The sequence below is a fragment of the Choloepus didactylus genome, chromosome 1 (assembly GCF_015220235.1).
Source record: "Choloepus didactylus isolate mChoDid1 chromosome 1, mChoDid1.pri, whole genome shotgun sequence".
Taxonomy (NCBI): domain Eukaryota; kingdom Metazoa; phylum Chordata; class Mammalia; order Pilosa; family Megalonychidae; genus Choloepus; species Choloepus didactylus.
The window spans coordinates 188,837,773-188,850,616 of NC_051307.1; the positions used below are offsets into that span (position 1 = coordinate 188,837,773).

At 40.2% G+C, this 12,844-nt stretch overlaps 1 protein-coding gene across 3 annotated transcripts in view; it reads left to right on the top strand.

The window, feature by feature from the left end:
- The first annotated feature begins 1,947 nt into the window (after positions 1-1,947).
- Positions 1,948-12,844, top strand: part of STAC (SH3 and cysteine rich domain) — a 132,151-nt gene continuing 121,254 nt past the window's right edge. For all 3 annotated transcript variants that reach the window (XM_037847045.1, XM_037847053.1, XM_037847062.1), the window contains exon 1: positions 1,948-2,298. In XM_037847045.1, coding sequence (XP_037702973.1) covers positions 2,188-2,298 — 111 coding nt within the window. In that variant the 5' untranslated portion in view covers positions 1,948-2,187. The remainder of the gene's footprint in view (positions 2,299-12,844) is intronic.

Sequence of the window (12,844 nt, forward strand, 5' to 3'; positions counted from 1 at the left end):
TCATTGGCTAACCACTAAAGCTAATCAGAGCTAAGCATTTACTGTAATTAAGGGTGACATCTAACGTATGCTCTTCAATTCTTTAAAAAAAAAAATAAAGAAAATCCAAAGATGAAAAAGTCCTTATTATAAGCCATGATGAGCTTGCTCACCAAGACTGGAGTTGCAAATAGACCCTTAGTGGGACAGGGGAACTGGGCTTCACTTCCTCAGAAATCCTTTCTCTGGTTCCACCCTAGTTCAGGCTGCCTATTTGTACACACTCACTGGAGTACTGTACTTTATCACGGTTCATTTAAATGTGTGTATGTATGCCTGTGTATATGTGTGATTTGCTGAGTCTCTGTCTCTTTTACCAGGGTCTAAGTTTTGGAACAAACTTAATCTATGCTTTTTCTCTGCTATATACCTGATAAAGATATGTTGATACTGCTGCTCCTGTCATTGCTTGCTGTGGTTATTTCCATTGTGACTGGGGCTTTTAGAATTTTATCTCTATCCAACAATCAGGAATTGTGTTCTGAGGAGGAAAAAGCTGGGGCAGTTTGGACTAGTCAGTCCAGCCTGGTCAAAGGAGAGACCAAGGCTTACAGAGGCATTTGGAACACTGTGATAGCCAAATGCCAGCTAAGTAAGAGGCTGACACTTAGAATGGGAGCTTTCAATTGATGCCTAGAATATAGAGTAATAGGTTCTTTCCAAAGGATATCAACTGAGCAGACACGCAGGACCAGATACCTAATTCACAAGGTCCAGTGTAAAATAAAAATGCAAGGCTCCTTGTTCAAAATTACTAATGATTTCAAGACAGCAACAGCAGAGGTTTAAACCAAGTGCAGGTCACACACCCACAGAGCTGGCCTTGGCAAACATGTACAGTGAATCAAGAAAAATCTGAACAAAAGTTTACAATTTTCCATTAGAAATTTCAGGAGGAAGTTTTGTATTAATGTAAAAAAGTCTTTATAATATCCAGGTGTATTTTCTTTTTCTGAACCTTGAGGTTTTATCTTTACAAGTACTGGATCTTTCTGTCCGTTTATCCAGCGTCATCTCTATGTTTCCAAAAGATCCAATAAGGCACACCTGTTTGCCCCTCTCTGAACATCTCTGAACTTGCTGTACTGCGACACCCAGCTAGTCTTCAGAAGACTAGCCTAGGATTGGGGCTTTAAGGCCATGAGGCACGAATTTTGAAACCAAACTGGTATAAATCCCAGCACCACCATTTATAATTCAGTGACTTAAAGCAAATTACATAGCCGCCCTAAACCCCACTTTCCTCATCCATAACATGGAAGTTTTAGTAAATAGCCCCATACCCGTGGCTGTGAGAATTAAATAAGGTAAGGAGTGTGAAGGGCTTAGCACAATAAATGTACAATAAAATGAGGGACAGGTGTCCCCGTCAGTCTTCACCTTGCAAAGACAGTGGGCGGATAAACAGGAGGACTGGCCACTGATTATAGCTTGGCTTCTTGACCCTCTGCCATTCCCCTGAGCTGCCCCCACCCTGTGTGAAAGCTAAACTTAATCTCATTCTCACACACACACATTTTGCAATACCTCTCCCTTTGTACCAAGACTGAATTGCTCTGCTCCCTGCTTTTGGTTACTGAACCTTATACTGCTTGGCTAAGTCACAGTCTCAGAGTTGGTGTTTCCTGGGGTAAGGAATGAGAGAGTTGGAGCAGGTGGTCCCTGCTGGCCACACCATTCACTTGTTTTCTAGTCATTCCGTCTTGCTCTGAATTTTCGCGATCCCCCCCTAAGGAACCTCCCAGCAGAACCTCTCACTAGCGCTGTACCTCCCGCCTGCCCTCACTACTCCTGGCGTTGGCCGCGCAGCTCCGCCCCGAAGGCGCCTCTCCATCTCCCCAGTCCGGGTGAGCCCGAGCCTGCTCGCCCACTATCGGGTGGCAGTCAAGACTGTGCCGTCGCCGGCGAGGTGGCCGCGGGCGCGGCGGGGCGGGGCGCGCTCTCCCCCCGCCCGCGGAAGTGCCTGGGAGGTGGGCAGGGCCGGGGCGGGGGCGAGGCCGGAGGAGGGCACGTCGGCGCCTCAGCGAGGATGGCAGTCCCCGGGACCCGGAGCTGAGCGACCCACAGCGCGCGGTGGAGAGGGCGCGGCGAAGGAAGGCGAGGCTCGCTGTTCCTTCGCGAGCCCAACACCGTTCCCGCGCAGCTACGATGATCCCTCCGAGCTGCGCCGGCGAGGACGGCGTGGACGGGCTGCCCAAGAAGACGGCGAACGCCGAGCAGCCGCCCTCTCCTGCATCCTCCAGCGGCCAGGAATCCAAGGTACCGCGCACACTTGCCCCAAGAGAATGCAAACTCACTCTTTCTCCTTCTCTCCCTCTCTCTTTTCACCTTTGTTTCCCCCGGACTGGCTCTGCGCTGGGGGTTATAATGTGTCCCTAGACCGACCAGGGCACTGTCACTCCCTTGAGACTTGATCGTTAAGCAGGACTCGCTGCCAGCGGTGCTGGACCACGTCCTATGGACCCAGCCTCTTCGCCCACACAGACCCGAGGCTTTGCTGTAGGCTTCTAGCCTGCGTGTACACGCAATTCACGTTGACTTCAGGCTCAGAACTCGCTTTCTTGGGTGGTGTTGGCTTGTTGTTCTGTGCTTTGAACCTCCTTATGCCCAAAATGCGTATAGGTATCAGGAGGTTTCTGAAGGCTTAAGGTTGGAGAGAGCTGAGGGAAAATCCTCCAGAAAAGCTTGGGCACTGAGCCAGCAAAGGATGTCTGTATCTCATGGGTCGCAAGGACCCTTTGCCTAATAGGTCTCATGCCTAACTTCACATATTATCACTCATTTCAGAAAAAGTAGGTAAAGGGGACTACCGTGTTCGCGGGAAAGTTAATATTCCTCTCGTGGAAGTTAATACTCTAAGAACTTACACTTGCTTTTATGAGTTACAAAAACACACATACACGAAACCAGCCCCGCAGCACTTCTCCTGTCACTATTACACTTCCTCTGAAACTCTCCCGTGGGTGCCAGGCACATGTTTGGAAATCTTGGAAGAAGATCAAGTAAAGTGTAGCTGCTAGTAGTGCAGTGCCAAATGGCAACTCAGCCAGGAATGAAAATCGTAAGATGGAGTTTGTAGTTATATGAATTCTTCTAAGTGCAGGGCTCCTGGCTCTTTTATACAGATTTGTGAGTTCCCCAGGAATCCCTGGAATGTAGGGCAGTCCCTATATAAGAGCAAAAGAAAGAGGGGTCCCAGTTTAGAGGGCAGATCAAAGAAAAGTACAATTCTCTGCTCCCTTCAGGACACATCCCTGGAAGCCAGTGACAAAATCAGCAGGATCAGAATCACAGCCTAAATGGCTCTTGGGATTTGGTGTGATGTTAGTAATTGTACACTTCCAAAAGTTAATCATCAAAGATCATACTCAGAGAGCATTTTGCATCATTTTTCATTTTTTCATTTTTTTCTGATAAATATCTTTGGCTGTTTGACATGAGGTATGCATGTCAACCTTTCTAAAATTTGTTTCCTTCATCTGGAAATGAGGGAGAATTCCCTCACCTTCCAGAATCATTGTGAGGAATAGCATTACATGAGATGATCTTATGTTCATCCTGGTACAATGTAAGAATTCAGTCAATTTTATTCTTTCCCCCCTGAGATAAGAAAAGGGGATCCATCTCACTGCAGATGGTACACTCCAAAGCAGTCTCATAACCAACACACATGTACCACCTCTCCTTTGACCTGCAGTTTCTAGGCGTCTCATCATTGTCCGTCATTGACCATCAGTCACCTAGGGGATATGAGTTAGCAGCCATTTTAAAGATGATGTAGAACTGTGTCAATGATTGTAGCTAAATTCAAGAGTGAAATTGGTGTTAACTTTCTGGATTGAACCCATTGCTCTACAGTAGGTGTGTTCTGGAAAAGACCTAGCATTGGAGTAAACAGAGGCGTGTTTCCAATACAATGTATTGGTTTGCTATTTATAGGCATCCTAAGGTAAATTCTTTGGCAAAGCAAAAACGTCATATGTCATGCCTGTAATTAGCCACCAGTTTGCCTGTCTTATGGTTTGGGATTTGTACATGTCAGTTTTTTTTTTTTCCAAAGTGGTCTACATACATTCCTAAATTTGTGATCATGGCTTAGGTGTTCTTAATCAGTGGAGATGAGTTATGGGGTCCATGAACCCCAGGAAATTGAAGGCAAAGTTTTGTGCCATGATGTGCATTTTTCTTGGGAGAGGGGCCATATTATTCCTGCTGTTCTCAAAGAGGTCCCTATCCCTCAAAGGCTAATCTGCTGGTATAGAGGAATGTGTGGTAAGGAAGGAGAACGGCATGAAACAGAACAGAGATAGGCTCAATTCATTTTGTGCTAGGAATGCCACATTTTGAAGCTCACTGGGATTTCCATGGATCCTTCTACCCTGAAGATGAGAGCCTGGTGAGGAAAATGTGAACAAGGTATTAGTAATCATTCCATCTTACTCTCCTCTGACCCACTCTGTCAAAATACTGCCTGGGTTTGACTAAGGTTCAGGCCCCTCTGACCATTAAACTTTTTCAAGAAGACTTTTTAAATTATTTTTTAATTTTAAAATATTCTTTCTGATTATAAGAGTAACAGATACTCTGTAGAAATTTGAAAGTCTAGATGAAAATAAAATGAACAAAAAAATCATGCATTGTTACACAATCCAAACATACTGTTAACATTTTGATCTAGAGTGTATGTCTTTTTACATCTATTTTTATATTTGCATAGTTGAGAGAACAATAGTGATCATCTACTGAATGTTACTGTATGTCAGGCAAAACTTGAATCTTCATAATAACATTAAGCAGGAGATTCTGTTATTATTTCCATTTTATGGATAGGGAAGCAGAAGCACAGAAAGGTTAAGAGGCTTGCCCAAGATCATATAGCTAGCTGAGCAAGGCAACCAGGACAGGGACCCAGGCAATGTGGCTTGAAGCCCAAGCTTTTGACTTCCTCTCCTGCTTGAGCATGGTTTTACATCCGAACTCTGTAACCCAAGTATTTTACATGCCAGTAAAAGACATTGGGAAATTGTATGGGTCCTCTCATTTTAAATTGAGCCACATTATCATGTGAAATGATTAAAGACCAATTATTGTCCAGCTTCTTTGTGCTTTGTTTTGATACTCTTTCCCCAAAAATGTATTTATGGAAGTAATTAAATGAAATATCACAGAATCATCTGGAAAATGGGGCCACAACAGACCATCTAGGAGAGAGATGATGATCCAACACACTGAACAGATAAAATATCTTCAGAAGTCCATTTCCCTTGCTGAGTCTTTGAAATGCTCACCAGAACTACATGCAAAAATGTCATGTACATGCATCTGTGCATTATTTGGGGAGAGGATCCATAATTTATATCAGATTCACAAAGGGTCTATAGCCTTCAAAAAATATTTAAATGTACATTTTTGTCACTATTGAGGAAACCATGACCCAGAGAGATGCAGTTAGTTGCTAAGATCACACAGATAGTTATTGGCAATCCCCTGTCTAAGAACCCTCTCTTGGTCCCTGGATACCACAGTACAATGTCCTCAGAGAAAACTCCTGAAGCACAAGCGGCAATGTAGTTTATGTGTTTTTTCTTTTTCTTAAAATTTGTTGAGTTGAAAAGTTTGAAAGCTACTGATGAACCTCACCCCTCTATCTTTCCACTATTTCAGAAAGACCACAGCCTAATTGATTTTCTAAGTGCCTGATAGAGACCGTTTCATACAAAGAAAAAATTCACATTTCAGCATTTCTTATTTAAATAAATGTCGTCTCTCCTCACTTATTGACAATATAGAAAGCTTGCTAGGGTCTAATGTGAAGGTTTGGTATGGATGCCCTTTGCCACTATTTTTATGACCCAAGTCACATTTTGATAGTGTGGAGGGATTATAGATTTTAAGGTCAAATAGACAAGAATTCAAGTCTCTTTACATCAATTGCTATCTCTGTGACCATGAGCAAGTCACCTAACCTCTGAGTCTCAGCTTCCTCATCTGTAGAATGGGGATGCTAATACCAATTTGGCATGTTTTTTGGTAAGATTTGAGAGTATGTAAAGCACCTAATATGTTGTAAGCATTTGTAAGCATAAAGCACTGTTTATTTTCTTTTCTTTCTTCAAATTGGATAACTTTTGTCACTAGCTAACCCCATATGTCATCATTGAAATCATTTCAGTAACCACAAATATTTGAATGGTATAACTGAGTTTCCCTCCATTTGGACTTTTAGTTAAGCTGTAAACTGCAGTGAGATGTCACCTCAGCTATTTTGCATCTCCAAGAAGATAAGCCGTAGACCCACCAGCATGTGACTTAGATCTTGAAAGGGCAATATAAGCCACTCACTGCCCCAGTAGAGCCATGAGCCAGGATTCCTCCTCATTCTGGGATGATCCTGCCTAAACCTGGACCACCATCCCATCCAGGAAGAAGAAAATCCTAACTATGAGCACATGCTTTGCATCTCCTAGAAAAGTTTCTATGTCCATCATAATGATTTATTGATTGCCTACTTTTTGCCCAGCACATCCACATCTTTTGGTGAAAGAGAAAGAAAAATAGATCAATTGATCCACAAATAGCTAGTTAAAGAAGCTGTTACTGATCAAGAATATAACTTCTACTTAGGGGAGAAAGGAAAGAAAATGGCTTTGCATTCAAAACACCTGGGAGCCCAGGTCATAGGCTAGACCAACAAAATTGCAATCTTTGAAAAAGGGTTCCAATTCTGTTGTGCAGCTAAAGTTGAGAAACACTGGCTAGACCATAAAGATTGTAAAATGTTAAAGAAGCAAGATTTAATGCTTTCCTATCTCCTTCTTTCCCTTCCAACCAAGCTACCTGAAGGAATCATTTATCTTTATTCCCTCTTCTTAATTTCCCTTTCATACTTTAATCCAAAGAAATGTCTCTGGCAAAAGTCACCAGTGACCTCCATGTTGCCAAATAATTTTAAGCATTACTCAGATGCAGCTGAATTTACAAGACTGACTGTGTCCCTTTTATAAGTTATTATAAATGAATATATTATTTATAAGTTATTATAAATGAATATATTATTTCATGAATATAGCAGTAATAAGTACTCAAAGTAGAAAATTGGAAAGCAGAGAAAATATACAGAAGAAAAAAAATCATGTCTCTTTCAATCGTCCAAAGATAAGGATTGTTAAAATTTTTACTGTATTTCTTTCATATATTTATTTAATTCATACACACAATTAAACAAATTTGGCATAATAGTGTATGCATAAATGTGCATTGTGCTTTTCTTCCACCTAATGTCACACATAGATGGTTTTCCCATACTCTTAGATAATAAATAGCATGACTATTAAAGATGGCATGATATTCCACTTCACTGTTATATCACATTATGTTTAATCAATCCTTCTGATTGCATTTCTAGATTCCTCCCCAGCATCCACACATTTAAAAATACTAAAATGTACATCTTGAGGCATAAATATTTGTATACATTTATGACCAGTTTCATGGAAAGTAGAATCACTAGATCTACATATAAACACTTTTAAGGTCTTTTATTCTCACTGACACAGTGCCCTCAAGAAAGGTTATATCATTGCCTTTTAAATCAGCAAAATTGAAGAACAAATTTTATTACTGTTTAAATTAGCATTTTATTCACAAGGAAGTATTATTTTTTATATGTTTATTATTTGTCATTCTTCTTTTGTAAATTATCTGTTTATGTCTCTGTCCATTTTAACAGACTGTACATCCATTTCCTGTTGATTGTAAGAATTCTTTAAAAACACTGAAGCTATGTCTTTTCATATACATTGCTAACATCTTCCCATATTGGAATTTGTTTTTCAATTTTGTTTATATTTTTACATAGAAGATTTCCATTTTTATATTGTTACATGTCTCAAATTTATTTACCTGGGATTTCTTCTTTCCTTTTAAAATTAGGAAGGACTTCTCCACTCTGGGAGCAGAAAAATATTAAGCTATATATTTCTCTATATCCTTAATATGTACTTATTTACTTTTATCACTTTAATCCACTTGGAATCGAATTTTTTCCCAAATTACTTGCCAATATTTCTATAACCATTTGTTGACTAATTCATCCTTTTTTCACTGATTTGAAATGTCACATTTATTAATAAGTGGTAAAGGGTACTAGGTCCTCTTTTGAGATCATCTGTTATGATGTAATGATCTGAAACTATAGTTTTACATTTACTATTATACTGTACTTTTGCATTACTATATTTTAATTACTGTAGCTTTATAATAGCCACTGTGATTGATAAAACAAGTACCCTCTCTAGAGTTTTAGTTAGTTACACTCACCATTTTGTTCTTCCATCAAGTTTTAAAAAAAATTCTGAAAGTAATTATATGAAACTTTTAAAAATCATTTTAATGAACACTTTATAATAATGATATTTCTTATCCAGGAACATAGTCTAACTGTTTAGTTATTATTCCTCTCATAAATTCTTGGGAATTTTCTTCAAATACTTCCTGCCCAATTCTCTGTTAGCTGTTTCTCAGCAATTTTATACTCTGGATTACCCTTGTGAACCATCTCTTTTCTGTTTTCTAATGAGTGATGGTTGCTGTATAGGAAATTTGTTTATATATTATTTTAGTAATCTAAGATCTTTTGGATTCCATTTCTTATCTGTTAATAACGAAATACAGTGTTACTTACTGGTTCAGAGCACAGGCGCTAGAGTCAGGCGGGCCGTGTTCAAATTCCACAAGCCATTGAACGCACTTCCCTGCCCCTCACTGTCCTGCACCCATTGCCCTTTCTCTCAACTGAGGATAACAATGCCTTCCTGCATCATCGCTGTGAGGGTTATATGCTAAGCGCTTAACAGAGTGCCTGACACATAGTAAGTAAATGTAAGTTATTATTATTAATCACTTTCTCTACAATAATAATTGTGTGACTCTAACTATAATTATTTCCTTTTGTGGGGTATAGGGTAGGAAGGGGCAGGGCTTATTGCATTAGAACTCCCAAAATATGGTAACTAATATTGACTTATTTAAATGCCACCAATATTTTACTATTAAGTGTGATATTGTGCATGTTGGCACTAAAGAGTGGTTTTAGCTCCTCTGAATCCCACTAGACATTTTGGAAGCCACTGCAAATACACATGCAGCCTGAGAAAAATAATATGATGCGCAGCAAATTCAACTTAAAGACAAATCCATTTCCAACTAGCTTATCCCCTAAGAGCCCTTTCTGCACCAATTTACTTCCAACTAAATCATTCCTTAAGACTCTCTTCTACACAAATTCCAGACTTCCCACCTAGGTTTGTGATTGGATTGACAGCCTTTCTCATGTTAAAAGTTGGGTTCTATTCCTAGCTTACTAAAAATTTCCATCAGGAATGGATGTGGAATTGTTTCAAATGACTTTTTGGCAAGTATCAAGATAGTCATGTGATGTTTTCTTTGTCCTCTGGCCTCTTTATGTGATGGATTATATTAATAGATATACTAATATTAAACTCTTTTTATATTCCTGGAAAATGTCCTGCTTGGCCATGGGATTTTCTTTTAATAAACTGTTGGGTTCAGTTGGCAATCTTTATTATTTTTATATCTATATACATAAAGGAGGTTTGTCTGTAACTGTCACTTTTGTGTTCTTGGTCAAATTTTATTTTTAAGACTATGCAAAGTTTAAAAAAATGATTTGGGAAAATGTCTGTGCATGCTTTTATTTGTTCATTTTGTTTTTGTTTTTTCCTGTGGAACAGTTTTTAGAACCCAAACCTAAAACCTATTTTAAAAATAATTTTTGAAAACATGGTTCCACTTTTTATTCTACTCTTTTTTTAAAAAAATATGGCTTGAATCAGGTTTTTTTTTAATTCAATTTTATTGAGATATATTCACATACCATACAATCATCCAAAGTGTACAATCAGTTGTTCACAATACCATAATACAGTTGTGCATTCATCACCCCAATCTATTTTTTGAACATTTTCCTTGTACCAGAAAAAGTGAAAATAAGAATAAAAAATAAAAGCAAAGAACACCCAAATCACCCCCCCACCCTATTTTTCGTTTAGTTTTTTGTCCACATTTTTCTACTCATCCATCCATACACTGGATAAAGGGAATGTGATCCATAAGGCTTTCACAATCACACTGTCACCCTGTAAGCTACATTGCTGTACAGTTGTCTTCAAGAGTCAAGGCTACTGGGTTGCAGTTTGATAGTTTCAGGTATTTACTTCTAGCTATTGAATCAGGTTTTTAAATTTGTATTCTGCTAGGAAATAATCCACTTCATTTAAATTCTCATAACATCTCTAGATGGTTTTTATAGGACAGTTCTGGGACCTTCCTTCAATTTCATCCCATCTGCCTTCTCTCTAGCAGGATTCCTAGGAGCTTCCATCCTATGGGCATTTCTTTTTGTAGTTCTCTACTTTTATTTTCCATGGGTCACTTAGATCTGCTTTTGGCAGTAAGAGAGCTACATACTTATACTCACATCTCCACCTCAGCCAAAGAAAGAACTCCCTGCTCCCTCCTTATATCTCTCACACTTGTTTGGTTCCCCTCCTACTGCTACATCAGTTTCTCTCTGGTCCCATTGGCTATCTCTTTATCTTCTACCCTTCCTTCAAATGTTGGTCTTGCCCAGTATTCTATTCTCAGCCCTCAGCCCTTCTCTCTCTCCATTATCTCTCTGGGAATTAACTGGGATAGATCTTACCTATTCTTATTATTTCATCTACCAGCTGGTAAAATCCAACTCAGAATCCAATCCAGACATGTCTCTTCTTAGCTTCTGACCAATATACACAGTTGCACTTTGGACAACCTGTCTTAATACAATACATGCATTTTTAAACTCAACATACCCTGAAATAAATCCATCATTCTTGACTCAGATGTCAGCCCCATTCTGTTCTTGGGCACTCATTCATGGATGAGTGTCATCCATGGAGTCAACCAAGCCAGAAGACCACGAGTCATCCTTAATGACCCCAAGGGCACCTGAGCCAACAGCAGAGAGTAGAGTGTGGGGCATCAGGTAGACAGGAGACAAGATGCCTCTATCAAACCCCAGAGAGTGCTTCGGTTACATGGAAAAGGAAACATGTACCTTCTGCTTGTGCCTAATGACCTCCACAGTGAAGTTTCAGTCAGCCTGTTTTCCTCAGGTCTGGTAGCAGCTGTGATCACGACCTGAAGGACTGAGACCTGACACAAGAATAAAAGGAGAGACCCAGAACACCTTCAGCTCCCAGGAATGCCACTGTTTCCTTGCCCTCCAAACATCAATGGGAGTGAAAGGAGGAGGTGGAGTTTGGTGTGCCCCTAACAAGGCCCTCATATTCCTTCCCTTCCCCTAACACTGTTGGTTTTTATCAGAACAAGGTAACTTGGAGACCATGGAAAAGAATCTCATCATGTCCCTCTTCTCACTTATGTCAATCACTAGAAGAAGCACAAGGCTGCAGGGTCCCCTTCCTCTCTCACAGTTTAATCTCCATACAGTTCTGTGCATCTGCTAATCTAACCCCATCTCCCACCCTCTTCAGTGGTCAGTACTCTCTCACTCTGCCTTCTGGAATTCACTCTTAAGCAAACTCCTCTCTATCCTCAACTTCTTCTCTTATTTGCCTTTCTCACTCTAACACCCAGTCCTTTCCCTGCAAGCTTTTCAAAAGATGGCTGTATTCTCTTCCTTCAGCCTTTGAGGTTGGGGAGGATGCTCCAGCTTATTGTCCCTCCACCTCCCCTTCAAATCCGTGCTCTCAGGCTCTTCTACCCAGTGCTGCTAGTCCTTGTCCTAGTTCCAGTCACACACCAACCCTGATGGGGCTCTCCTTTCTCCATGATGGTAGCTCCAGGCTCCCTCTCACTCACTCCAAAACTATTTGGTATTTTACTGACTTCTGGAGTTCTTAAACTTTTCTCCTCTTGTAATCTGGTCTCTTCCACCTCACCACCCATTTCCATGAGCATTTCCAAAATCTTTCATTACACTAATTGCAACCTCTCCAGAATATCCCTTTCAAGCTTCTATCGAGTTCCCTCTAGCACCTCTATACCAATAATATTTCAACCCCAATAGAACATAAAATCCATTAAACTGTTGAGCTTACCTCCTTTTCACTGCCCTTCACCCACTTTAGGCTCTCCATTTCCTCCCTTGCATCATTGCAATTACTCCCTTGCAAACACCCACAACTCCCTTGCCCCTATCCCTTTGTTCTCAGTCACCAAGGAAACTTCAACCCTGACTAAAGCCAGTTTTCCACTATTGTGTGCCTTTACCTTTCAAAGAAATAAAGAAGACAGATAATAAACAACTTGAAAAAAACTCGTAATTTTTTCAGGCCGTGTTAAATGTCCACAATATGGAATCAGGTGGTATGGGGAGCTATTTTACATACAGTGAACAGGGAAGGACTCTAAGAAAAACTGACCTTTGAGTCAGAAACCAGAATGGCATGAGCCATGTGAAGATGTGGTGGGAGAGCATTTTCGTTTTGGTGGGGGGAGATCTGGGCAAAGTCCCTGAGGTAAGAACAAGCTTGCTGGCTTGAGGCACAGCAAGAAAGCCCAGAGTGCTTGTTTTGCTAAGTTAAGATGGAAAATAAGAGGAGATAAGCCCAGAGAGCTGTCTGATATGGTAGCCATTAACCATGTGTGACTATATTAAGTTTAAATTAATTAAAATTTAAAAGTCAGTTCCTGAGTCACTCTAGCCACATTTCAAGGACTCAGTAAGCACATGTGGCTAGTGGCTACCATATTGGACACCACAGATTATGGAACAGTTCCC